The 26,130-nt window shown below is 44.5% G+C and overlaps 1 protein-coding gene across 1 annotated transcript in view; it reads right to left on the reverse strand.

The window, feature by feature from the left end:
• Nucleotides 1-26,130, reverse strand: part of LOC148019277 (uncharacterized) — a 139,692-nt gene that overhangs the window by 11,583 nt on the left and 101,979 nt on the right. The window contains exons 7-8 of the mRNA XM_087660871.1: nucleotides 4,876-6,357; nucleotides 4,677-4,732 (exon numbers count right to left, since the gene is read on the reverse strand). Coding sequence (XP_087516997.1) covers nucleotides 4,677-4,732; nucleotides 4,876-6,357 — 1,538 coding nt within the window. The remainder of the gene's footprint in view (nucleotides 1-4,676; nucleotides 4,733-4,875; nucleotides 6,358-26,130) is intronic.

Raw genomic sequence — 26,130 nt, forward strand, 5'->3', positions numbered from 1 at the left:
CCCAGATACACGATCTTGTCGGATCCCTGACTCAATCTATAGGAGGGAGGAGGTGATGAGACAAATAGAGCAGATTTGGACCAGAGAGAGGGGCAGGAGGGGCCAGATCGCAGAGGAGGTTGCAGAGACCCTAGCTGAGTCAAGCAGAATCTGCCAAGAGGCAGCCATACAGGCCAGGCAACAAAGTTGGGAGGAGGAGAGAGCACTCCAGCAGGACCTTGCAGCCACGCAGAGATTATTACAGGAGGCACCAGGGGATCCCACTCTCCACGCACAGGAGGTGCGTGCGTGAGCAGCCATTGGTGGCCTAGAGGATAGGCGCTCTGAGTTCTCTTTCCGCACCTCAGCAGCTTTCTAGGCGCAGAAGGGAGACACAATGTGCAGGGAGTTTTTTCAAGTGCACCAGCCTCGCATCTCAGGAGAGCAGATACACAGCCTCCGAGATCAGTATGGGAGAACCCATTCTAGCCTAGACGAGGTGATGGAGATTGCCACTGACTACTATAGTCGTCTCTTCCAGCAGGAGACAGCCTCAGCTAGAGGACAACAATGTAGACAGCATGTCTGTGATAACATCCTGTCCCTCGTCACAGAGGAGATGGGACGCTCCCTCCTAGCCCCCTTCACAGAGAAGGAACTAGAGGAGGCTTTTCATACACAGGACGGGCAGAAATGCCCAGGAGAGGATGGCCTCTCTAAGGCTTTCTTCACTACCTTCTAGGAAGTGGTAAAGGACCCCCTACTGATGGCCTTTCAAGAGATTTTCACTTCAGGACAAATACCAGGGAGTCTATCGGCAAGCCTTATCAGTCTTCTCCCCAAAGGGGGAAACCGGTTGGAGCTTTCCCAGTGGAGACCGATCACCTTATTGTCAGTGGCCTATAAGGCACTGGCAAAGATGATTGGTAGGCGACTACGCCCCTTGCTTCCAGACATCATCCATGACACACAAACAGGCTTTGTCCAGGATAGGAGCATTCTGGACAATGTATTCACCTTCTTTGAGGCGACAGAGTGGGCCCAGTATAGTGGGCAGAGGCTGGCCGTACTACTATTGGATTTTGAGAAAGCCTGTGATAGGGTGGACTGGGATTTCCTAGAGGGCACCATGGTGAGGTTGGGTAAAAGGCTTGGATTTCCGAGGTCTCCGCACTTTACAGATCGGCCACCAGCAGGGTTCTCGTAGGCGGGAGGCGGGGGGAGGAGTTTCGGCTGGAGAGATCGGTCCGACAGGGCTGCCCCCTGGCCCCATACCTGTTCCTTCTCTTTGCAGAGGTGATGTCTCACTTCCTCAGGTCATGTGTGAGCGGTTTACGTGGCCTCCAACTTCCAGTAAGAGAGGAGACCGAGTAGTTAGACTCAGAGTATGCAAATGATACAACGCTCTACATAGAGGATGACGAGTTGATGCTAGAGAGAGTGAGGTTGGCTCGAGATGTTATGTTTTGCAGCGGGAGCAAAAATCAACTGGCGAAAGTCGGTTGGTTTTCTCACAGACCCGGACTCTAGCACGGAGTGGGGCGTCCACCTGGGATTTAGAAGGGTGAGCAGAGAACAGACCACGTCCCATACCTAGGGTTCCAGGTGGGACTCGACATCACTCCCACCCAATAGTTTCTTCTAGTCCTCGATTCTATTCGGAGGATGCTGACCTACTGGAGCACGGCTCGCCTCTCACTAGCCGGCCGAGCCCTGGTAGTTAACCAGGTCCTCCTAGCAACGGCCTCGTACATCGCCTCGTGTTGGTGCTTCTCCTCCTACGTAATGCAGCTTCACCACCTAGTGCAGAATTTCCTTTGGTCCGGGTCAGACGGCTCCAAGGATTCTAGGGCCAAGGTGGAGTGGGCGACCATTATACGACATCGGTCAGAGGGAGGGCTTGGGATCATAGACCCAGAGTATCAGAGTATGGCCCTCTTGGGCAAGCTAGTTGTCCGCGGCCTTACACCGGGAGGGCAGACCTGGAAGGTCCTATTGTAGGAGGGTCTTTAGGACTGTAGACCGAGCCTTGGCGGTGAGTAGAGGCCGTCCCTGAGATGGATCTTCACGTCAACCCAGATCACCCCCCCCCCCCCCCCCAAGAACACCCTTTCTACGCAACTTGCTCCACGTGTGGCAGGGCCTCCGTAAGGCCCTAATCCAAAGCCCTCGATTCTATTCGGAGGATGCTGACCTACTGGAGCACGGCTCGCCTCTCACTAGCCGGCCGAGCCCTGGTAGTTAACCAGGTCCTCCTAGCAACGGCCTCGTACATCGCCTCATGTTGGTGCTTCTCCTCCTACGTAATGCAGCTTCACCACCTAGTGCAGAATTTCCTTTGGTCCGGGTCAGACGGCTCCAAGGATTCTAGGGCCAAGGTGGAGTGGGCGACCATTATACGACATCGGTCAGAGGGAGGGCTTGGGATCATAGACCCAGAGTATCAGAGTATGGCCCTCTTGGGCAAGCTAGTTGTCCGCGGCCTTACACCGGAAGGGCAGACCTGGAAGGTCCTATTGTAGGAGGGTCTTTAGGATTGTAGACCGAGCCTTGGCGGTGAGTAGAGGCCGTCCTTGAGATGGATCTTCACGTCAACCCAGATCAACCCTCCCCCCCCGCCCCCAAGAACACCCTTTCTACGCAACTTGCTCCACGTGTGGCAGGGCCTCCGTAAGGCCCTAATCCAAAGCCCCCTAGGCTGCCAGGAGGAGATAGACCGTCAGCCAGTGATTTGGAACCCCCAGGTCAGGGACCAGGAAGGGGCACAGATTAGCGAGCGCCCCCACATCCAGTGGGCTAGTTGGGAGGCTGGCCCCACTCGTACCATCAGGGCATGGCGGGAGGTGTACAGGATGGCAGGTGAGGAGGTGCTGAAGCAAGTATCAAGCTACCAACCGAGGAGTGGAGCTGAGGAGAAGGGAGATAGACGCAGCGATACCTCAGGAGTGGCTTGCTCCCCCAATCCGAGAGCCGATAGAGCCTGGGAAGGTATGGGCCACTAGGTTTTCACCAGCAGGCATTCCCCTACAGGTGGCAGGAAGAGTGGGTGGCGCTCCACCTGGGACCTTTTTTACAATGCAGGAGGGGGGGCGTCTGGCTCTTGACAGAGGGCAGTAGGACGAGGAGATAGCTGTCCTTTCATGGAAGAGGATCCAGATGGTTGGCCTTCAGGGGAAGACATGGCGGTTGGACCCTTTGGTCTTTTGGCAAGAGCTCAGGGAGTGGCGCCTCTAGATCTAGGAAGGAAAGCCACTTGATGAGCTGGAGTGGGATCCGAGAGAGTGGCTTTGGCCGGCCACTGCGGTCGCCAAGAAGCCACCGAGGTTCCTAGAGTACACCGCCAGGATTGGTAGATACATACTGATGCAGGAGGACATGGATTGGGCGCCGTCACGTAGTAGGCATTGGGCGGAGCACAGCATCACGGAGCCGTTCTGACAGACCTTCTGGCACCGCCTATGGGACAGCTGGAGGCCGAGGAGGGTATCGTATTTTTTATGGCTGGTGGCACATGGAGGCTTGGCGGTGGGAAGCTAGCTTGCCTAGATGCAGAAGGAGGGAGTTTGTAAGTGCTGCACATAGCAGTCTATGAAAACCCCAAAGCACTGCCTTTGGTCGTGTGAGGCGGCACAGCTTGTGTGGAGAGGAGTATGCCGCATCCTGCGCCGCATAGCACCTAGACTTGGATGTATCTCTTGGGGTGCTTTCTGCTGGCAGGCGGTCAGCCAGGGCTGTCACCTTCTGTAAGAGGCCAGGATGCAGGATATGATATTCATTATCGAGGTAGGGTCGTGCGCAGTGGTGGGTAGAGAGCTTTGGACCTCCATCATCCACTCCCTTCGAGGCCGATGGGATCAGGTGCAAGGCGAGTCCAAGGCTCGTCAAGAGCTCCAAGGTCATTTCATACGCACTTGGGGCGGCCAGGACCTGTTCTTCGTGATGCAGGCAGGCAGCCCCAGATGGCGATACACCCCCCCCTCCATGGCTTCTTCCCCCTATCCCCCCCAAACCGCCTTGAGAGGCTTGTATATATGATGTATCTGTGACTTTCACCAGCTCCAGCTTGGTCTGTTGAGCATGAGCACTTCTTTGTATTCAAGGTTTTTTCTGAAGTAATATAACTAGCCACACTTTATTTGCAAAAAAAAAGAACAAACACATTGTTACCATAGCTACGCAAGCAACAAATAAAGAGCAAGTCACTAGATACGCTGTCAATTGTGCATACATCATCACAATTCATAAAGTACTGACATAGGCTCAACTTCAAATTGGCCCGGGGAGGAGAACTTTAGACTTGTTGCACATTGGATATTTGTATCAAAGCAAACTTCATAACAGAGAAGAAAATTCTCTATCAAAGAGAGCTCCATTAGGTCTCTGGTCTTAAATCTATCCATTTGATAAGTATATGAACGATTTCCAGTGAGAAAAAGGTCAATACAACTATTTTTCTCAGTAACCTGTCACTGCCCGCTATTGATTACTCATAATGAAATTTTTGATCAAGTAGATTAAGATAGGGGAGGCGTTATCTATGCATGACATGAATATCTCAAGCCTAAGCAAACACACGTAACAAAGCCTTAACTGTCCCAAAACAAGATGGGAGCACACCCCTATATTACAACCTCTATCAGTGTCTGATTTGAAACCATATGTTTGAAAACATCAATAGTAGCAGGAAAAGCTAGTACCAATCATTTGCTATTTCAGGAATGGAAGGAACATTTCCAATTTTGGCATCGGTTTTCTGTATCATTACACAAAAGCAATTGTTTGAGTGCAGTTTCATAGGATTAATTTTATCCACACACAAATGTTTAACTTGTGCATAGTATGAAACATTATGGCCTTTTGATATTATGTGAAAGTGAACTATTTCCTAAACAATACCTTGGCATCATCAAGATTGCAGAGTTCAGCTGCACCTTTTGCTTCATAAGTGGTGGTGCTGATAGACAATGGTTCAAGGCAATCTGTGTCATATTCACCTGAGCAGTCTAGAATATTTTCTGAGTCTACACCTGCATCTTTGGATGATATCAACAAGTGACTATTATTTACACAATATGTTCCTGTTTCTGCTGTTGTTATGAACCCTCTCACATTTCCTGAAAAATCCTGGATGGACTTTTCTTCAGGATCCAAATTCTTGAAATTTGACTCTTCAAAATGAAACTCATTTTCATCAATAGACACATATTCGTATACATTGTTATCCTCATACTTGGAACTTCCAACTGCAAGCTGATATATTCTTCTAGTTCTGTAGCCTCTCCAAAGAGCTTGAAACCTTTTCAAAGCATGTTCTCTAACTTTCCTCTCTGAAGCTAATCTCTCCAAAACTTGTGATTTCCTGACTTTCCAACCTCTACAATAAGCTTGTATTTTGATCAAGCAGCACAACTTCATCTTTTCCTGTTGCTGTATTCCCCTAAGTCTGAGTTCCATAAGTAGAAACTCGTGAAGATGTTTAAGTTTGTAGCTGGCCAAAATTCTTTTCAAAGTTACTTGAAGATTTAGCTCATTGCTAGAATAAGTTTTATGATTCACACTATCTTTTTTGTTAATGTCCAACAGAGTTGTGACCCGAATATGATGACATTCGAATAGCTCCACATATTTTACATTTGCATGGAGCTTTAGTTGAGAGCTTTCACATTCCCCCCTGATCGATGGAGCATTTTCTTTTGTGAGACCATACTCAAACTTGGAAAGCACGTGGTTTGAGGCTTTATCTTGCCTTTTCAAACACACAATCTGTTTTGTAGATTTTGAGATGTTTTTATCAGCACAATTTATCACCCCACATAGAAATTCCTTCTTATGGGGACAAACGGCTGCATGTGATCTCCTTAGGGTGTTAAGTTGAAATAAAGAACATCTTTTATTTATAATATGCAGAATATCAAACAATAGTTGTGAGACATTTTCTAGCATTCCCTTCACAGGTAGATGTGGGTTGCTGACTATGATTCTTTCCACAGAAACATGTTTCTCAATGATGGTCACAGCATGACAAATTGAACCAGCACTAACATGCTCAAGGAAGCCTTTTATCAGCCCTTCATTTGAAAGAATCAGCTCAGCAACATCCACCATATTCAATTTCATTCCTTGTAGTATGTTTTTTTTCAGACATTGTGGACCACAAAAGTTGAATTTCTCCAATGCACAACTTTGGTTTGTGAGATACCTTGAACTTCTTGCCAAACCCTCAGTTCTTTGCATCACAAAGGAGGTCATCACTAGGAGAAATATTTTCATCAAATTTGAGCTCTTTATTCTTGGATCAGAAGGCAGCTGGATTGAATAAGGACTTGGAAAAGAATGTAACTGCGCTTGTGAGATTTCAGCAGGAGGAATATCAGGGACCTGCATTCACCAGAAACCCTTTTACATGATCATCATAGCCTTTGAAGCATTTTATTAGGTCCATTTAATGCCAGGAAAGAACAGGATACCCAGTTAAGTTCAAGATCTTTTACATTTCAATGGAATGCTAGCAAAAAGAGTACGACTATGAATGTTTTTCTCTTCCCTGATAAAAGAAAATTTTGTCAATAAATCTCATCAGGACAAAGTATCCCAAAGACAAAGTACAGTATAAAAACAGAAAACAGCCCTGTAAGGGACTTCTAAAACAAAAGATACACAACAAAGGGGGAAGCCCATTACAACACCTGAATAAATAATCAATCAAGAGGTCTGTCGTGCCAGACCATATGTGGCTGATAGTGAAAGAAGGTGCCAGAATCCCAAGTCCCAAGTAAAGCATCTCTCCTCATAGTCTCCGAGCTGCCTCGTATCCTCTACATCTCCCATGGAGAGCATGGACAATCTCTGACGAGATCTTGGAGAGAGACTCTGCAATGGATATTTCATATCGACCTATAGCATGGCTCCATCTCGCAGTCCATATATACCAAGTGATGATGTTTGCTATGAGCTCCCATGTACGACAATGTCCCTAAATCCATGCTGTCAGTGAAAAATCTAGAAGGAGATCCTGCTCATAAGCTGCCTTGAGACAAGATAAGTATGACATCCCTGTACATCCTCAAATCCATAGGCTAGGCCTCTATCTGTGATCCAAGCAACCACCCCCATGTCACAATAGTGCCATGAAAGACCATCCTCAGGGCTCTCCTCCATACCTACTATGCCCTAGGTCAATCCCAAATACAGTGTTGCTCTGGATCCTCTAGCTCCCTGCATCTAACGTATTGAACATGATCTTTGCCATAATTGAGCATTGCACCAACTACTAAAGTCTTATGTCCTAGTAACCATAGAAAGAGTGAAGCCTTTCCAAGTCTAAAATTGTTCCCCACTCGTCAAAAGTCAACAAGGAATGGCAGTGATATGCCCTCTGTAGTCTATTGCTGAGATCCCACTGGCATCACTTTGATCCTGCTTATTTGAATCTGGTGGTATATCCAAAAAAGGAAACATCCTTGGGTGTCTTTGCAAATGGATCTTCCATGTCTCAAAGTTTGGGTCCACATACAAAGTCTTGTCACAACGAGCCACAACCCTAATCCTCTAGTGACAGCAACATGTAAACTTCAGCTGAATCTCCTCTTGAGTCTGCTATCCTCCTGTATCGAGAAAGTGTTTCTCTCACCACTAGTAGCCACCACTACAAGAAGGATTTCTCCTATAGTGAAGAGCCCAATCCATGTTTGAGAAGTTTTTTGTGTCAGTCTGAGAGAACGACCTCTCTAATGCTCTTTATCATGCCTCTTGCCCCTTTGATGCCGTGAAGCCTGTGCATCTGTGCCTAAGCCAGTAACTCAAGAAAAGCAAACCACTCTCCCATTGTAGAAACTATCTGCTGCAAAGAAAACCTTCCCCAAGATAAACGTGTCATCTCTCCAAAGGTGTGGCCCCCTCTTTTCCTGAGTAACTAGGTGAAGAAAAGTGGCTGTCTCAACTTTTCTTCAATAGTGGCTAGGCCAATTTCGTGAAGTCTTGTAGATACTGATCTCCAAGCCCAACCAATAGCTGCAGAAAATCTAATATCAAAACCCCACTCCCTAGCCCCATAGCATCCAATGGAAGCTAGGCTGCTATGGTACTCCATTAGCACAAACAATAGTCTCTAATCTCCATAGCAACAACTTCTTCCATGGCTCCTTACCTTAATGAAGGCCTCTTGTAAAATAAGCCTCACCATCAGTGCTCTGCTCTGACTGTCTAGGTCAATGGTCCCGGAATGACCCTTGGATCTAGGTTGAATAATAGCATCCCACGCTACCTTAGCCCTTGCTTGGATTCCATCGTCACCTGACCAAATAAAGTTCCTGATGAGGTACTTCACCTAGCCAAATGTATGAAGTAGAGAAAGTCCAGCAAGAGGTAATATACCACATGGCAGCAAGTAGAACCTGGTTACCCACAATCACCCTTGCTTACAATGATCTTGTTGTGGTCCAGTACAGTGGGTTTTGCCTTATGCTCAAGACTAGGGGTGCCAGCTGTTGCTCCAAGGTTCAGCATTTCAAGGACAAGTTTGCAGGACAAGTAAACTTATTAATGCTAATTTGAGGTCGCTCCTAGGGTATCCATAAGTGTGGAAACACTCCAAACACTGGAACTCTTCTTACATTCATGAAAATGGAGCAGTTTCAAACAACCTTCTACCTGTGATAGCAGTCAAGGCATGTGCGTGCCTATTATTGGGTCTCTAAATGCTATTCTTTAAAGGTAGTTTGCCTACTTATGAAGAGTGGTCCATATGAACTATGGCTGTGATAGCAACCAAACTAAAAAATTCATGAGCTTTAACCATCAGCTAGCCACAAGGGTAGTAAATGAAGCAGTCAAGGGGTGTACAGGATTGGACACTACCACAAAGAGGACACTCGTCAACCACAGAATAAAGTAGTGTTAAAATCACAAAATAAAAAGCAATGTGAAGGTGTCCTCAGCCCTATATTACTAGTGGGTTATCAAATCGACTTATTCTTTATCCTTGGTCTGTTCACCATTAATTCCTGTTAATGATTGACAGAAAGGAAAATTTTGAAAAATCCTTACAGTTAGGTTCATCTTTCTTCTAGCCTATTTCCACCTGACTAAACACATATACAATCTCATGATGTGCCCGCTTTGCAACTCCTTTGTACCCTGCAGGTTTTCACAAACGAACACTCTTTCGATTCCCATAGCACCCTTGGATCTGGGTTGAATGATAATGCCCTAGGCTACTTAAGCCCGAGCTCCCATCACCAACTAACAAACAAAGTTTCGGATGAGGCACTTCACCTAACTAATACATGACCTAGAGAAAGCCCGACAAGGTGTAAAATATGACATGGTATCAAGTAGAGTGGTCCATATGGACGACGGTGTGTGAGAGCAAGCAAACTAAAAAATTCAGGATCTCTAACTGTCAGCCAGCCCCACAATGGTTGCAAATGGACCAGTCAAAGGGTGTCCAATATTGGATGCTACCACAAACAGGACAGTTATCAGCCATAGAAAAGAGCAGTGTCTAAAACTACAAAAGGAGAAGCAATGTGAACATGTCCTTAGCTTATAACTAATGGGATATCAGATCCACTTATTCTTTAGAGTTGATCTATGGCAGTTCAGTTGACCATTAATTCTTGTTTATGATTTACAGAAAGGAAAGAAAACTCTTTATAGTTTAGCTCATCTTTCTTCTACCCTACTTCCACCAGACTAAACACTGATATACAATGCTGTAATGTGCCTGCTTTGCAGCTCCTCTGTACCCTGTGGGTTTTGACATGAACACCCTTTCTTGCCTTCTTTCCCTTTCCATGAATGGTCCCCAGACTATGCTGCAATCTGGGTTGAATAATAACATCCCAGACTACTTTAGCCCTTGCTGGGCTTCCATCACCACCTGGCCAAATGAAATTCCTGATGAGGTGCTTCCCCTAGCCAAATGCATGACCTAGAGAAGGCTGAGCAAGAGACAAAATACCACATGGTAGCAAGTAGAACTTGGTAAGCCACTACCAGCCTCCCTGTTATTGATAATCTTGTTGTGCTCCAGTACAGTAGCTCCTGCCTTACGTTCAAGAGTAGGGGTGCTAGTTGTTGCTCGAAGGTTCGACATTTCAAGAACAAGTTAGCAAGCTGAGTAAAATTATTAACATTAACTTGAGATCATTCTTAGGCTATTCAAATGTGTGGAAACACCCTGAAGATTGTACTTGATATTAGATTACTTTAGAAGTAGTTTTAAACAACCTTCTACCTGTGATAGCAGTCGCTTGGTGACTTGTATTGGGTCCCTAAATGCTATTCTTAAAAGGTAGTTTTACCTACATATGAAGAGTGGTCCATATGGACTATGGTGTGTGATAGCAAACAAACTTAAAAATTCATGAGCTCTAAGCATTAGCCAGTCACAAGGGTTGTAAATGGAGCAATTAAGGGCAGTCACCCACAAAAGAAAAAAGCAGTGGCAAAAAGGATAAAAGGGAAAGCAATGTGAATGCGTGCTTTGCCCTCTATTACTGTAAACGCCCCGAACAACGTAGTATGCTTAACAATTATGAAATTTGCTTGTTTTCGAGACTTAATATAAAAGAGAATGAACACTTAAAGCTGAAAATGAAAATTACTCACAAAATTGCAGCCATGAAAATGTAAAAGTAATGGAGACAAGATTGAGGGTTGAAGATGGGCAACCCCCCCCCCCCCCCCCTGAAGGAATGTATTTCTGCTCAATCCAAGTCCCTTAGGGAAGAGCTCAGTTACAATCAACCTGAGAGTGAGGAGAAGTAATTCTCACTCTCACAAGATCATGCAAAGATGTACAAACACACATGCATTATCTATTATGCAATGATAAGAACTGATTTCTTTACAGTATGAGAGAAGAAAGAGGGGAAAACAGCCTTTCTCCATCGTTGATCAGCAGTACATGGATAGGGCTGGCTTCTTGTTGCTAAAATGGAAGAAAGAGCTCGAGAAGGAGGTGCTGTAATGAATTTACAGGCTTGTTGTCCTGTAAAACAGCAGTGATAGAAGAGGAAATATGGAGGAATTTGATAATGGAGAAGTGGGGGATGATGATGGGGATGGATGGGGCCAGTTTTGGCTATCTGTGGTGGGTGCTGTACATGAGTTTACAGCAAAGAAAAATGATACTGAATGAAAAAAAACGAGCTCTTATTTATGTTGGGTATCTCACACGCCTTACTTACGCCTACGCTCATATGGGAGTGTGCGGGTGATCACTAGGACACTGGGGCACTTTTTACTCTCGGTAGGAGAGGTTTTTTCCCCCAGATTATGTGTACTATTTTGTATGTGCTTGTGGTGCACACTTACGGGCACTTACTGTGTTCGGGTGTGAACAGCCCCTTATAACTCTAAGGTATAAGGGTTATCATTTGTACTTTCAGTTTACACTCTATTCAGTACTATTGCATTGGGTGTCGTGCTCAACTCTGTCTCTCACTCTCACACTGTCTACTGCACTTCAGCTGCACCTCGATCCTCTCCCATCTGACATTTGGTATCAGAGCTCAGCTCAGAGCTCGGCTCAGAGCAGTCTTCAGTCTGCAGTCTGCAGCCCCCGCCAGTTCTGCCCCAGCCGCCTGTTCCTGCTCAGTCCGTCAACGTGCAGCACCAGACGACTCCTCTGCCCAGCGTGCAGCTCCAACAATCAGCGCGCCACCAGCAGGAGCCGTCAACGTTAGTCTCGTCAGTCACGTCTGACATCAGTCTGCTTCACGTCAGCTGCAGGCGCTGACGTATGCCAGCGCGCTGTCCAACAGTGCAGTCCTCGTCAGCCCAGGCGCCGCCTAAGTCGTCTGTTAGCCCATACGACTTCCGTCAGACCACCGTCAGTCCACCCGTCACACGCGACTGACCTGCGCCCGCCGTTTTGACCACGCGCAGCCAGCTCGTCTGACGACCACGTCAGCCTGTCCTGCGCCAAACTGCCCGTCGACCAGCACACGCAAGTCTGCTTCACGCCCAGGTAAAATTTTCAAAATTATTGTTATTCCAGCCCAGAATAAAATTCTGGAAGCGGCGGTTCACACGCGGTTGGCACAGATCTACTGGAAAAGTAAATTTCATGCAAATTTCTGACTGAATGGTCAGAAAATTTTGGGGCTTTTGTGTATTTGGAGGACAGATGCATTTAAACTGCTGATACAGTCACAGACCGACTGTTTTTGACAGAGATTTTGGCAAAATTTTGGGGATTTATTCATAACAGTGTTGCACTGCACTGTTTGCACATTGGGAAACATGCTGTGTCAGTCTGTGACACATTGAATGCACATTTTGGGGCTTTTGTAACAGACATTTGGGACAGAAATTTTGGGCAGAAAATTTTGGGGCTTTTGATGTTTTAGTGCTGCTGAGCACTAATTGCACCTTGGGAAGCGTGCATCAGTGACAGTTTTTTGACAGAGTACCCTTTGCACATTAATTGCAGACTTGTGTTTGCTGCAATTTCTGGAAATTTGCAGATTTCCAACCCGTATTGCATTGACATTGCTCTATTGCCTTTTGGGAAATAATGGCAAATCAGGGAGGAGATGTATTCACCTATGTGTCCAAGGAAGACCGATTGGATGGGAACAATTATTCCCTTTGGTCTTTCATGATGAAGAATGTATTAGTGGCAAAAAATTTGTGGGATTATGTCAGTGGAGAGGAAGCACGACCGGGAGTTGTGGCTCCCGCTACTCCTCCTCCAGGAGGACGTGCAAGAGGGCAACCTCAGCCCCCTCCACCTCAGCCCGCTCAGCCACTTCCCCCAAGAACTGCAGCTCAGAAAACTTGGGATACACGGGATGCACAGGCTATGTCGCTGATTGCATTGGCAGTTCAGCGTTCTATCATTCCTCATATTCGTTCAGCAGCTTCTTCACAAGAAGCTTGGTTGATATTGGAGCAGATGTTTGCAGGAAAGAATGAGACTCGCATCTCTTTCTTGAAGAAAGAGCTAGAGACTCTAAAGATGAATGAGGGTGATTCTATGCAGGATCATCTCAACAAAATTCAGGACTTGTGGGAGCAACTCATGAATGTGGATGAGTACTACTCAGATGCGCAGCTGATTTCTACGACATTGAATTCACTGCCTCCCTCTTACTTGGCTTTTCATACTGCCTTGAACCTCACTATGAGGATTTCGCAAGAGCCCATCACTTTCATTCAGCTTGTCAGTTTGCTTCTAGAGGAGGAACAAACTAGACGGAACAGTGGTGTGGATGGTATAGCCTCTGAGCAGGCTTTTATGTCAAGGCAGAAGGGTAAAAACAGCCAAGGGAAAAATGCTTCGCAGAGTTCTGGTAGTAGTAACACTTCACAGACAAGTCAGAAACAGGGGGGCACGCAAGCCAAGAAAGGAAAATGCCATTACTGCAAGAAGCCTGGCCACTACATCACTGAGTGCAGGAAGCGCATCGCCAAAGAGAAGAAGAAAGAGTCAGGAATGTCTGTTTCTGCAGCTCCTTCCACTGCTAGTGAGTCCGCGTCCTTTGTTGCAGACAGGGACTATTGTTTTTACACTTGCAGTTATGATGTCTCTTGGGCTGATAGAGCATTTAGCTCTACAGAAGATGCTGACACTTGGTTCTTTGACAGTGGTGCTTCACGGCATATCACATCTCGTAGAGATTTGTTTGCTTCTCTTGGTGCACCTCCCGTTGGGAAGTCTGTTCAGTGTGCTAATAATGCATCATACCCTGTTCGTGGTATTGGGGAGATTCAGCTTACAGCCATTGATGGCTCTATTCTCCGCCTACAGGATGCTTTGTATGTGCCTGGCATTAAGAAGAATCTGCTTTCCATTTCTTCTATGGCACGTTGTGGTTTGCAGGTCACCTTTGATGATGACCGTTGCATGGTCCGTGACAAGGAACACATGACATTGGTCTTGACAGGTTCTCTGTGTCATGGGTTATATGAGTTGGATGCTCTTTCGGTAGATCAGTCTGCATATTTGACATCCACTCTTACTCCTACTATGTTAGAGGCAGAGTTATGGCATGCTCGTTTGGGGCATGTAAACTATGGCAGCTTGATGCTATTACAGCGTACTCAGATGTTGGATGGTTTACCTCTCTTGGAGAGACCTCCTGAGCATTTATGCGAGGGTTGCATTTTGGGGAAAATGCATCGTTTCTCTTTTCCCCGTGATGTTGCTTTTAGAGCAACAGCCAGATTGCAGCTTGTGCATTCGGATGTTTGTGGGCCCATGCAGACACAGTCATTGGGTGGTTGTTACTATTTTGTAACATTTATTGATGACTTTACACGTTTGTGCTGGGTCTACTGCTTGAAAAAGAAGTCAGAAGTGTATGATGCATTTTTGGCTTTCAGTGCACTTGTGGAAACTCAGTCTGGTTGCAAGATTAAGACTCTCCGTTCGGACCGAGGGGGGGAATACATGTCCTCTATGCTGAATTCTTATTTGCAGCAGAAGGGCATTATCCATCAGTACACTACTGCATATACTCCACAGCAGAATGGGGTAGCAGAGAGGAAAAATCGGTCACTCATGGAGATGGCCAGATGTATGCTGAAGGCAAAGAGTTTGCCTCATAGTTTTTGGATGGAAGCCGTCATGTGCGCTTGCCACATTTTGAACAGATGCCCTACCAAGGCCTTGAAAACCGTCACACCTTTTGAGGCTTGGCACAGCCGCAAACCTTCTGTTGGCCACTTCCGTACTTTTGGGTGTCTTGCATATGCCCATATTCCACAGGTACTTCGAAAGAAGTTGGACAACAAGGCTGTAAAATGCATCTTTATGGGATATAGCAGCGAAAGCAAAGGCTACAGACTCTATGATCCCGTGACCAAGAAGGTTTTTGTCAGCAGGGATGTTGTATTTGATGAAAAATCAGAATTATCCTTGGCTGGTTTTGATACATATCAGGCTGCCCGTGATGTTTTTGAAGGGCTGCTGCCCATCACATTTGGTGATTCAGCTGGTACTTCAGCAAATGAACCTAATGTTCAGCCAGCTGCTCCTATGGAACATGCAGTAAATCAGCACATTGCTGAAACTGAAATTCAGCAGGAACTTGTACACAGTCAGGAAGCAAGACAGGTGCCTAGATGGTACACGCAGACTATGAGAGATAGTCATTTGGAAACACCCTTGGCTGGTCGTACTCGAAGGCAAACTCGACTGCATGATTCAGCACATTCCATGGAGTTTGTTATGGCAGCATGTACTCATGATAATGAGGAGCCTGAATGTTTTGAGGATGCACGACATAGTGTGCATTGGATGGCAGCCATGCAAGCTGAATTGGATTCTATTCATAAGAATCATACTTGGGATTTGGTGTCTTTGCCAGTTGGCAAGCGTGCCATTGGTACGAAATGGGTCTACAAATTGAAAAGGAATGGAGATGGATCCATAGATAAGTACAAGGCACGGCTGGTAGCTAAAGGCTACGCACAGAAAAAGGGCATTGACTATGAGGAGACCTTTGCTCCTACCTCCCGTATGACGACCATTCGGTCTATGATTGCCTTGGCTGCACATTTTGGTTGGAAAGTGCATCAGCTGGATATAAAGACTGCATTCTTACATGGCGAACTTCAGGAAGAAGTGTATGTACAGCAGCCCATTGATTTTGCAGTTGAAGGCTCAGAAAATTTAGTATGCAAGCTGAAAAAAGCTCTATATGGTTTGAAACAAGCTCCACGAGCTTGGTACGCAAAGATAGATGCCTTCTTGCTTAGTCAGGGGTTTGTAAACAGCCCATCTGAGTCTACCCTTTATGTACATAAAGAGGGGGGATCCATGCTGATTTTGTGTCTATATGTAGACGACCTTTTGCTCACTGGAACACGTGCTGATCAGATTTCAGCATTCAAAAATAATTTACAGCAAACTTTTGACATGTCTGACTTGGGTATTTTGCACTATTACTTGGGCATCCAGTTTGTACATGATGCTAGAGGCATTGGATTATGTCAGTCAAGGTACATTGGGCAACTTCTTGAGAAGTTTGGCTTACAGGATTGCAAGCCAGTTTGTACACCCATGGAACCTGGGCTCAAACTGTCATTACATGATGACAGTGATTTGTTTGATATCCATACTTATGCTCCAGCAGTGGGATGTCTCATCTATCTATGCCACACTCGGCCAGACATACAGTTTGCCGTTTCAGTTTTGAGCAGGTACATGCATCAGCCTCGTATGTCGCATTGGCAAGCTGTGAAGCGTGTGTTTCGTTACTTGCAGGGTACTAGAGCTCTTGGATTGCTTTATGCCAAGGGGGGACCACTGCAGTTACATGCTTACAGTGACTCTGATTGGGCTGGTGATTTTGATACTCGTCACTCCACTAGTGGCAATTGTTTCTTTCTTGGCTCGTCATGCATTTCTTGGCTTAGCAAGAAACAATCCACTGTTGCAACGTCGTCATGTGAAGCTGAGTACAAGGCAGCCTTCACTACTGCAGTTGAGTGAGTATGGCTTAGACGCTTACTTGCTGATTTGGATGTATCTGTTACGGAGCCTACTCCTTTATATATTGACAGTCAGAGTGCCATTGCAGTGGCACGGAACCCTGTGTTTCATGCTCGCACGAAACACATAGAGATTCACTACCACTTTGTCAGAGAGAGGCTACATGCAGGTGATATCAGCCTTGTCTACTGTCCTACCACCAACAATGTGGCAGACATCTTCACCAAAGCTCTTCCACGAGACAAATTTGAAGCATTTCGCGATGCTTTGAATTTGACGCCCTTTGGTGGCGGATGATCCTTGTACACTTGATCACTCTTCACTCCAGGGGGGTTTGTTGGGTATCTCACACGCCTTACTTACGCCTACGCTCATATGGGAGTGTGCGGGTGATCACTAGGACACTGGGGCACTTTTTACTCTCGGTAGGAGAGGTTTTTTCCCCCAGATTATGTGTACTATTTTGTATGTGCTTGTGGTGCACACTTACGGGCACTTACTGTGTTCGGGTGTGAACAGCCCCTTATAACTCTAAGGTATAAGGGTTATCATTTGTACTTTCAGTTTACACTCTATTCAGTACTATTGCATTGGGTGTCGTGCTCAACTCTGTCTCTCACTCTCACACTGTCTACTGCACTTCAGCTGCACCTCGATCCTCTCCCATCTGACAATTTATAGGGGAGGGAAGAGCTAGTATAAAAGGGCAAAGTGGAGTAGCACAAGACAAGTGTCCAGCCACATGTCATGAGATGTGACAAGTGGTGGGACACTTGGAAACTTGTGAGATAAGTGTCTTGACACTTGTCTTTTCTCTATGGCCTTCCTTTTTGGGCTGAATACTGTCACGAATAGAAACAACTAAATTTAGTAAGCATAGTTAGAGTACAGAATTTACTATTTTTAGAATGACATCCCTATTTTTTAGGACTAGCATTTTTAGGCTAATTCGAGACTCCTAAAATTTAGGGATCTCCTAAAATTTAGGGACCCCCCAATATAGGTGTCATATGAAAGCTTTTTCCATGTACATCGCAAAAACGGTATCAGAATCTTCGTGTGACTTTCCTATGCAAAGAAATGTGCATTTCAAGCTTTCAGCCCACACATGCACTTTGTACAAGCATTTCATGATCTTGCCATCTTGTTGATTGTAAATGTCTGTTCTGGCGGATCTAGCCCACACTTCAAGGCATCAATCCTTTCTGTGTGCGAGTCTAACCCTGATATGTGCGAGTTCTGGTCACAGGCGCCCAATCGAGCCATATAGGTGGAAGTGTGATCTATCTTTTCTCTAACCCACCGCGTGGGTCCACCATAACCTGTAACCACTTATCAGTGGCCAGCTCCAATGCACTTTTCTTTATATCTAATAATTAGTGCAAAGGAAACAAATTTAATAAATCATTATATAGACAAATTAATAAAAAAGGATACAAATTCTGTTTCTATAGAGTTGTGACAGTCCTCTGGCTTTTATTCAGCTATCCTCAGCTGAAAAGCTTCTTAATATGACTGAAAAATGTCTGGGTAATCCTTCATGAATTTTTCATCTACCCACTGTGCATCTGTTGTGGGTAGATTCTTGAATTTTAGTAAGAATTTTCGTGTCACAAGGCCACTTCTCGTGGTTTGATCCTTGTGAAACAAAATCTGTTCAGGTTTCAAGAGTTGCTCAGTTTCTCCAACTTCTGGGGGATCTTCAGTAATGGGTTCCTTTGGTTCTGGTCTTATGTAAGGTTTTAGCAAACTTACATGAAAAGCATTGTGTATTTTCCAATGAGCAGGAAGCTCAAGTCGATAAGAAACTTCATTTATTTTCTCAATCACTTTGAAGGGTCCAAAGTATCTACTAGAGAGCTTTGGAAAAGATGAATTTTGACCAGAACCTTGTTTGAGCCTACTTTTATCAAACTTTAGTAAGACATATTGACATTTTTCAAAAGCCAAAGGTCTTCTTCGTTTATCTGCTTACTTCTTTTGTCGCTCTTGGGCAACTTTGATAGTGGCTCGAACTTGATCCATTGCTTCTTTTAAATCTGAAGCAAACTCATCAGCAGCAAAAATCTTATCTTTAGTGCGAATAATTGGAGGAGGAATCACTTTACCCTGTACTATTTCATTTGGAGCTTTCCCTGTGGATAAGTGCACTGTATTGTTGTAAGCAAACTCCAATAATGGAAGATATTTCTCCCATTGTGACTTATGTTCACTAACATAAGCTTTCAACATATCCAAAAGAGTGAGATTCATCACCTCTGTTTGGCCGTCAGTTTGAGAATAAAAAGCTGAGGAGAACTTTAAAGTGGTTCCCAAATTCTCAAATAAAGCACACCAAAAGTTACTTTTGAATTTGGAGTCTCTATCAGAAATGATCTCAGAAGGCATACCATGTAATTTGAAGATATATTGAATGAAAAGTCTTGTAGCTTGTGCGGATTTCAATGTTTTATGATATGGAATAAAATGTGATTGCTTGCTAAATCGATCAATTATGACCCAAATCATATCATGACCTTGAGGTGTTCTTGGAATACCTGAGATGAAATCCATTGTGATAGATTCCCATGGATCTTTGGGCACTGGAAGAGGTTGCAACAATCCTGGAGTCTTCTGCCTATCATACTTGGATTTTTGGCATACTAGACAAGCCTCAATGAAGTTATGTGTATCTCTTCGTAATGTTGGCCAATAAAAGTAGTGCTCAATTGCACTTAGAGTGGCTGCCCTCCCTCTATGCCCTGCATAAGGGGGTTCATGACTTTCTTTAAGCACCTTTTGTCGAACAGGAAGAGTGACACAAAGGCGATTGTTCATGAGAAGGTAACCGTCTTTGATGGAATAATCTGGATGAGAACCTCCCTGTAAATTTGACCAAATTGCTGCAAAATCAGTATCTTCATCATAAGTATTTTTCGTCGTTTGAAAATCTTCATGATGAGCCATTGTAATAGTTGCAATGCGAGGCACTCTAGAAAGTGCATCAGCAACTACATTTTGTTTCCCTTGAGTGTACATAATTTGAAAATGAAACATAGACAAGAAATTTTCCCATCTTGCATGTTTCTCTTGCAAATGCTTTTGAGTCTTGAAATACTTCAAGCCCTGATGATCAGTTTTAATGAGGAATTCATGGCCTAAAAGATAATGTTTCCATATCTTCAAAGCATGAACCATTGCTAAGAGCTCCTTTTCATAAATGTCATATATTTTCTCCACATCATTTAGACGGCGGCTTTCAAAGGCCACAACATGGCCTTCTTGATTTAGCACTGCACCAATACAATCACCGCAAGCATCTGCTTCCACCACAAATGGTTTTACCAAATCTGGAATGATAAGAACAGGTCTAGAAGTAAGAGCTGTTTTCAGTCTTGTGAAGGCTGCCTTCTCTTTTTCCTTCCATTGGAAAGAGGTTTTCTTCTTTGTAAGGTTATGAAGTGGAGAAGCCATATCTACAAAATGCTTGATGAAGTGGCGGTAATAAGAGCATAAGCCAAGAAACGATCGCACCTCATGTACATCATGAAGATGAGGCCATTCTTGGATTATCCTGATCTTTTCAAGATCCATCTGAATCCCTTCAGAAGAGATGACATGCCCAAGGTAATTTATTTTATGCATGAAAAATTCACTCTTTTTACCATTTACCAAGAGTTGATTTTGTTGAAGTAATTGTAGAACAATCTCCAAGTGTTGATGATGCTCCTCTTCATTCATGCTAAAGACAAGAATATCATCAAAGAAAGTACCGACATATTGTCGATGCTCTCTAAAGATACGCTCCATCATTCGATTAAAGGTGGCTGGTGCATTGGTTAATCCGAAAGGAACCACTAAGAATTCATAAAGACCGTATGAAGTGTGGAAAGCAGTTTTGTGTATATCTTTCTTTTGAACAAGATCCAAAATGTCGTCAATTCTAGGAATAGGAAACCGATTCTTCACAGTGATTTTGTTGAGGGCTCGATAATCAATGCACATCCTGAATGTGCCATCTTTCTTTTGAACAAGAAGAACCGGTGAACAAAATGATGAGCTACTTGGCCTAATTAGCCCACAGTTGAGTAGGTCTTCGACATGCGTTCTGATTTCTTCTTGTTGAGGACGGCTCACACGGTATGGTGCTATATTAGGAGGAGAACTGCCCGGAATAATATCAATATGATGGTCTTCTGGCCTTTCTGGGGGAAGCTGATAAGGAAGAACTTCCGAAAAACAATCTTTATACTTTTCCAAGAGCTGAAGTCGCTCTTGGTTTTCAGCATTCATATTATCTTTTCCATCAGTGACATAAAGCAAACAACATTGAACACAATCCTTAATTGCTCTAGAGACTTGCATATGGCTTACCATAGGTATGGTGTCTCCAGAAACTCCAGCTTGGATCTCATACTTCTTGCCTTTGTTGGTGAGTTCTACCTTCATTTTCTGAGAGAAGATGGTTGAATCTACTCTATGATTCTAGGGCATGTGTAATATATTGAATATATAATAATAAAAATTTACGCCTTCGTGGCGGCGCATCGGGCTGGATCTTCGAGGGGGGATAGAGGGGGCCAGCAAGCTCCTCGCTGGAGCTTGCTTAGGCCCCTCGCCATGCAAGCAGACAGGCAAGGGGGGGAGGATTCCCTCCCCTCCCCTATTCAAAGAGGGAGGGCCGCAGGGGTTCAAGGGAAAAAGGAAGGACGGAGTGCTGCCTCGCCTGTCATAAGAGAGTGAGAGAGAGAGGTTTGATTCACCGTGCTACGCCGTAGCAAGAAGGGAGATATTGGTTTAGAGCGCCGCCACCTACTGTCAGGGAGTTTTCAGCTGCCATCACGCCTCCAAGTCCCATTTCCACGCCGCCACGTGTTACTCAGAAGCTTCTCTAGGAAGCTTCTTAAGGGGGGGCTAATTAAGCCCCCTTTCACACCCTCATATCCCTTTTTACATTAACCCCCCCCCCTGCGGGTTTCTTTTTTTTTTCACCCTTAACCCCTTTCCGTGGAACCACTAAACCCCAACCCGTGTCTAAGCCACCATAGCCCCCACTCCCCTCGGCCTCAAAAACCATTAACCCCCTTCCTATACCCATCACCCTTCTACTCCTTCATTTTTCCTCGGGTTTTTAAAACCCTCAGCCCCCCTATATATCATATTCCTTTTACACTTCACCCCCCCCCCCCCCCCTCATAATCTTTTTTTCCCTTCCACCCCCCATACTCCTTTTAACACATCCCCTAAGCCCTTACCCCCCGTGTATCGTTTTTCCTTCACACCTTCTCCCCGTGCTGTAATCCCTTGTGTTACTCTTCAAAATTTTCCCCTTAGGGTTGAAAACCCTAAGTCCTCTCTCTCCCATGCCCAAAAATCTCTCAAGATGCGTATGTTGCAAAGTCACATTCACGCACAACTTTTTTTGCCGTGTATATACCTTATAGGGCCTTTTTAGGATTTATAAACCTTTCCCTCTCCGAAGAAGCTAAGAACCTAAAGGTCTTATTATTTCTTCTTGTAATCAATCATTTAAACGGTTCCTTGCCTCGAAAGAGAGACGGTGAAAATCTGGAAGAAAGAGTAAAAGCTGCCTTCACGTTCGAACTGCGATGCTGCCTAAGAAAGTCCAAGGAGTAGCTGCGGGAGGGTCATCTCCCGGTATCCATGTGGATATCTCACCCCGAAACCAAGTTTTTCCTTCTTGGTTTTATATCGGTTTTAAGTCAATCATGCAAAGATGAATTGTTCGGGATAAGATATATTTTTCCGAGTTTATTTACAATGAAGGAGTTTAGTTTAATTGAACAAATGATAATGTATAGAACATAGTTTCCTTTGAATAGCATCATGCATTATAACGAATTACGAACAAGATTATCTACTTACTATAATAGTATATTTCAGTTAAATCCTGAAGGTATAAAAATTGCATCTTGCACCATTAATCCTTTTTTTTTTGCAACGAATCATCATGAAAGGTTTTTTTACGTTGCTCGAATTACTAGGAAGTTATCATTGCTAATTGCATATCTTAATAAGGAAAAGATTGTTATTTGGCATGAGTTTCGTTTGCAAGGAAAAAGGAAGATTAAATTGAATTTACCTACCTCAAAGCAATAAAGTTTAGGACTGAAAAAATCAATTGTCACAAGGATAACAAATCGTGCTGAGGTGGTCTCAATATTACCTTCCAAAAGATAACCAAATCAATCTAAACTTAGAAATACCATGCTACAAAATATGCCTTGGGAATGATTTAAAGACCAAAGAAACGTTTATAACTTGAGCACTTGACTACCTTCCCTGATTGTAGGGTCAATTAATTTCGTAAAGGTAAAAGAACTAGGGTTGTCCCTGAGGTTCTTAAAAAGAGAACCTAGGTCTGACATACGTCAGTTTAAAGAAACTAAAACGGATTATTTCATTGCAGGACTTGCGCAGCAAGTACGAAATCATTTAGTCTTGTGATTGATTCACAAGAAGAAAGAGTAAATATCCTCAACAAGGATGGCAGATCCTTACACAAGTTATCTTGCAAAAGGATGTATTCTTGGATATCCTTCTAAATAAGGAAAGTTATAAACCAGGAAACTAAAGTATCCAATGAACTTTAGGGTTGACCAAGTTGGGTTAATAAGGTACGCCTAACCCGGAATATAAAGGATCTTGCCAAGTTGCAAGACACCTTGGAACGAGTGCTGATGCATTCGAAAGGAAAGAATCATTCCTTAGCAGTTTGCCAAACAACAAAGGTCGATTAATGGAAATGTTTGTGCTTGCTAGAGATTTTAGAGTACTGTTTGATTTATGAATTACAAATTAAATGAATAACTATACTTCAGGTTGAAGGCCTGAAGGGAGAGGCAGCTTCAGTTACCCCCGACTGCCTGCCTGACCCTAACCAAGGGGGTTGTTGACCGCACTGGGAACGTGGACCGAACCCGCCGCGAGAGGTCTCGCCATTGAGCTCTACTTGGAGCAGGAGGACGCTTGGGTGCCAGGGGGGGCTCTGGCCGTAAATCCCTCGCCTTCCGGGTCCTGCACAAGAGGCTAACATGACTCGGGATTGGATCTCAAGGCCCGTTTACTAGTTTACGGGCGGAAGCTTGAAATAGTGATCCCTGTGGATTACTAGATAGCCTTCGGGCGGATTATGGACAAGCCTACGGGCGGAAACTCCTTGTATTCCAAAGATAAAAATGATGATATGTTAATAAAGAACTTGTTTGATATTGTTTTTCTATGTCACATGATAAGATTATGTAAAGGAACCTGCTTAACGGAATAATTAAAGAAGCTGATTGTTATATGTCAAATTAATGTATTAGATAATTATATAACTAAAACAAACTGAGGAAAGTGCGGAGGATGGGCCATGGGTCCGTCCTACGGTTGGGTGGTCCCAGTTAGCCGGGAACTTTTCTCAGAATCTCGAAGAACAGCGGGATGATCGTCAAAGAAAACGAATAACGAAAGCGATGACCTAGAGTTATGTCTTAACCGATTTACGCTGTTTTAGGGGAACGGAATGGGACTATGCCTTATGGCAGAGAGGTTGAGCTTTGCATCCCTCTCGTTTCCCATTCTCCTTGAACCAAGTACAGTGTGAATCCGCTTCGGACTTGGCGTTTCTGCGTAAAGTAGTTCGCTTGGGTCCGACGCTAGTTGCTGTTAGGTAATGACCAATCAAGAAAACCCTAATTCCGGTCGATCCTAAGTGGGAACGGCCAGGATACTTCCGCTACGTGGCAGACGTGGAAAGACCTAGATCGTAAGTCCCGTATCATTCCGTGGGAGTGCCGGGCGGAGCTTTCTAGACATCCTTTTCGATGGATTGCTAAGACGTGTCCTAGATGATACTAGTGGACACGTTACAGTTGGTATCTGAGCCGACCAACAACGGAATTGTTTTTATGAGATCTCAATAAAATGAAGTAAAGAAATTGTTGCTGTCCAAGCATTTTCTTACCTTCAATGCTGTCTTGCAGAATTATGAAGCATGGAACAAGTTTTTGGTATTTCGAGTCATGTTTATGACTGCAATGTATTCTCCGCTTTATAGACAAAGAATTGGGATGATGAACATCCTGGAGCAAATTTATAATCCATCACCTTTATATACGGAACGAAGATGGACGGGGTCTTCAAGAATCTACTATATAGCCGCCCACCGGTTTGCTTATCTACAGACCAACCTAAAGAGGATCAAGTGGTTGGAAGACTTGAAAGTCGTAAAGCTGTTCGTTTTTGTGGAAGCTCATGTAAATTCGACTTTACATATTTAAGGTCGAAGGGTTGAAATGAACTCATATGTATATGAGGAAGTAACCCGTGTAATCCCCGCCGACAGGATTAAAGTGTTGGGCCGCCATGAGAAGTATGGATTCCAATGGAAAGGGTATCCTAAACTTCCAATGACTTATCGATTCCTAAAGATCCATGACCCAAAACCCTACTATTACTCAGTTCCTGTAGATAAATGCAATACAACGGTTCTCCCCAAACTAAATGTAACAACTGACTTATCATCACATGGAACGTTGTATTCGAAAGGGCTATATCCATGTAAATACAGATAAAGACTTCTTTTTATCAATGTCTGGCTGTGCATAAGAGTTGATAAAAAGTTAAGTAGCTACATTGTTTATGAGATAGCTGAATTAAGGATAAGCTAACGTCGATTATAGTATAATAACGTTAAGAAAACCTTTATTCAGGCACAACCCCAGATACAGGTTCCAAACTCGCCTCCTACATCAAGTACTGCTGTGATCCAAGAGAAGAAGTTCCTCCTCAAGCAAATTAAGCCACCCGAGTTTGACTGGAGAGGTAGGTTTGTTCAGGCTGATGCTGAAATTTGGATTGAATCCATGGAGGATTACTTCGAAGCAGCCGGTACTGCACCCGCCAATCAGGCTATGCTTGCCAAGTTAAAGCTCACCGGCGAAGCCAGACTTTGGTGGAAGCAATGGTGTAGGGATCAAGGGATTGCAGAGGGATCCGTTACCTGGGAGAAGTTGAAGAGAGCCGTGCAGGGTAGATACTTACCACCTGCATATCGCACGCAGAAAATGAACGAGTTCTATGAGCTAAAACAGCTAGGACTCACTCTTGACGCATACTACTCTAAATTCGTCTCATTTTTAAAGTATGCGCCACAGATGGATATGACGCAGCAAGTGTCCAAATTTTGTGCGGGCTTTAATCCACCAGTAAATACCCGTCTCGAATCTATGCGTCCATCAGATCTTCAGGATGCACTCATTCGAGCAGCGCCTATAATTCAAGAGGTATAAGCTAGACCAAAGGGTAACAAAACTTGGTCTTATAGTGACCCGAACAGAGGAGCATTCAGACCTCAAATGAAGAGAGTTCAAGGTCATAATTAGGGACAAAGAAAGAAAGCAAGGACAAATAACGTCAACAACTTTGTTCCTACTCAAAGTAATGGCCGAAACCTCCGTTGTTTCCACTGCAACGAACCCGGTCACTTCAAGAGGCAATGTCCCAAGCTCAGCGGAGGACATCGCCAAACACCTTTCCAAGGAGCAGGCCGTGGTCAAGGAGCCGCTACCCGTGGAAGAGGAAGAACCGCCTGCATTAGGCAAAGATGCGAAGAAGAAGAAGAGGAAGATCCGACCATGGAAGTAGAATTCGAAAGAGCGACAGTCCATGCCGCTTTATACAAGAAAGGGCCGAATCGCCAGTTCTCGGTGATTCAGACA

Source organism: Lygodium microphyllum, chromosome 20 (genome assembly GCF_053477565.2).
Source record: "Lygodium microphyllum isolate KBCC chromosome 20, Lygodium_microphyllum_v1.1.10, whole genome shotgun sequence".
Taxonomy (NCBI): domain Eukaryota; kingdom Viridiplantae; phylum Streptophyta; class Polypodiopsida; order Schizaeales; family Lygodiaceae; genus Lygodium; species Lygodium microphyllum.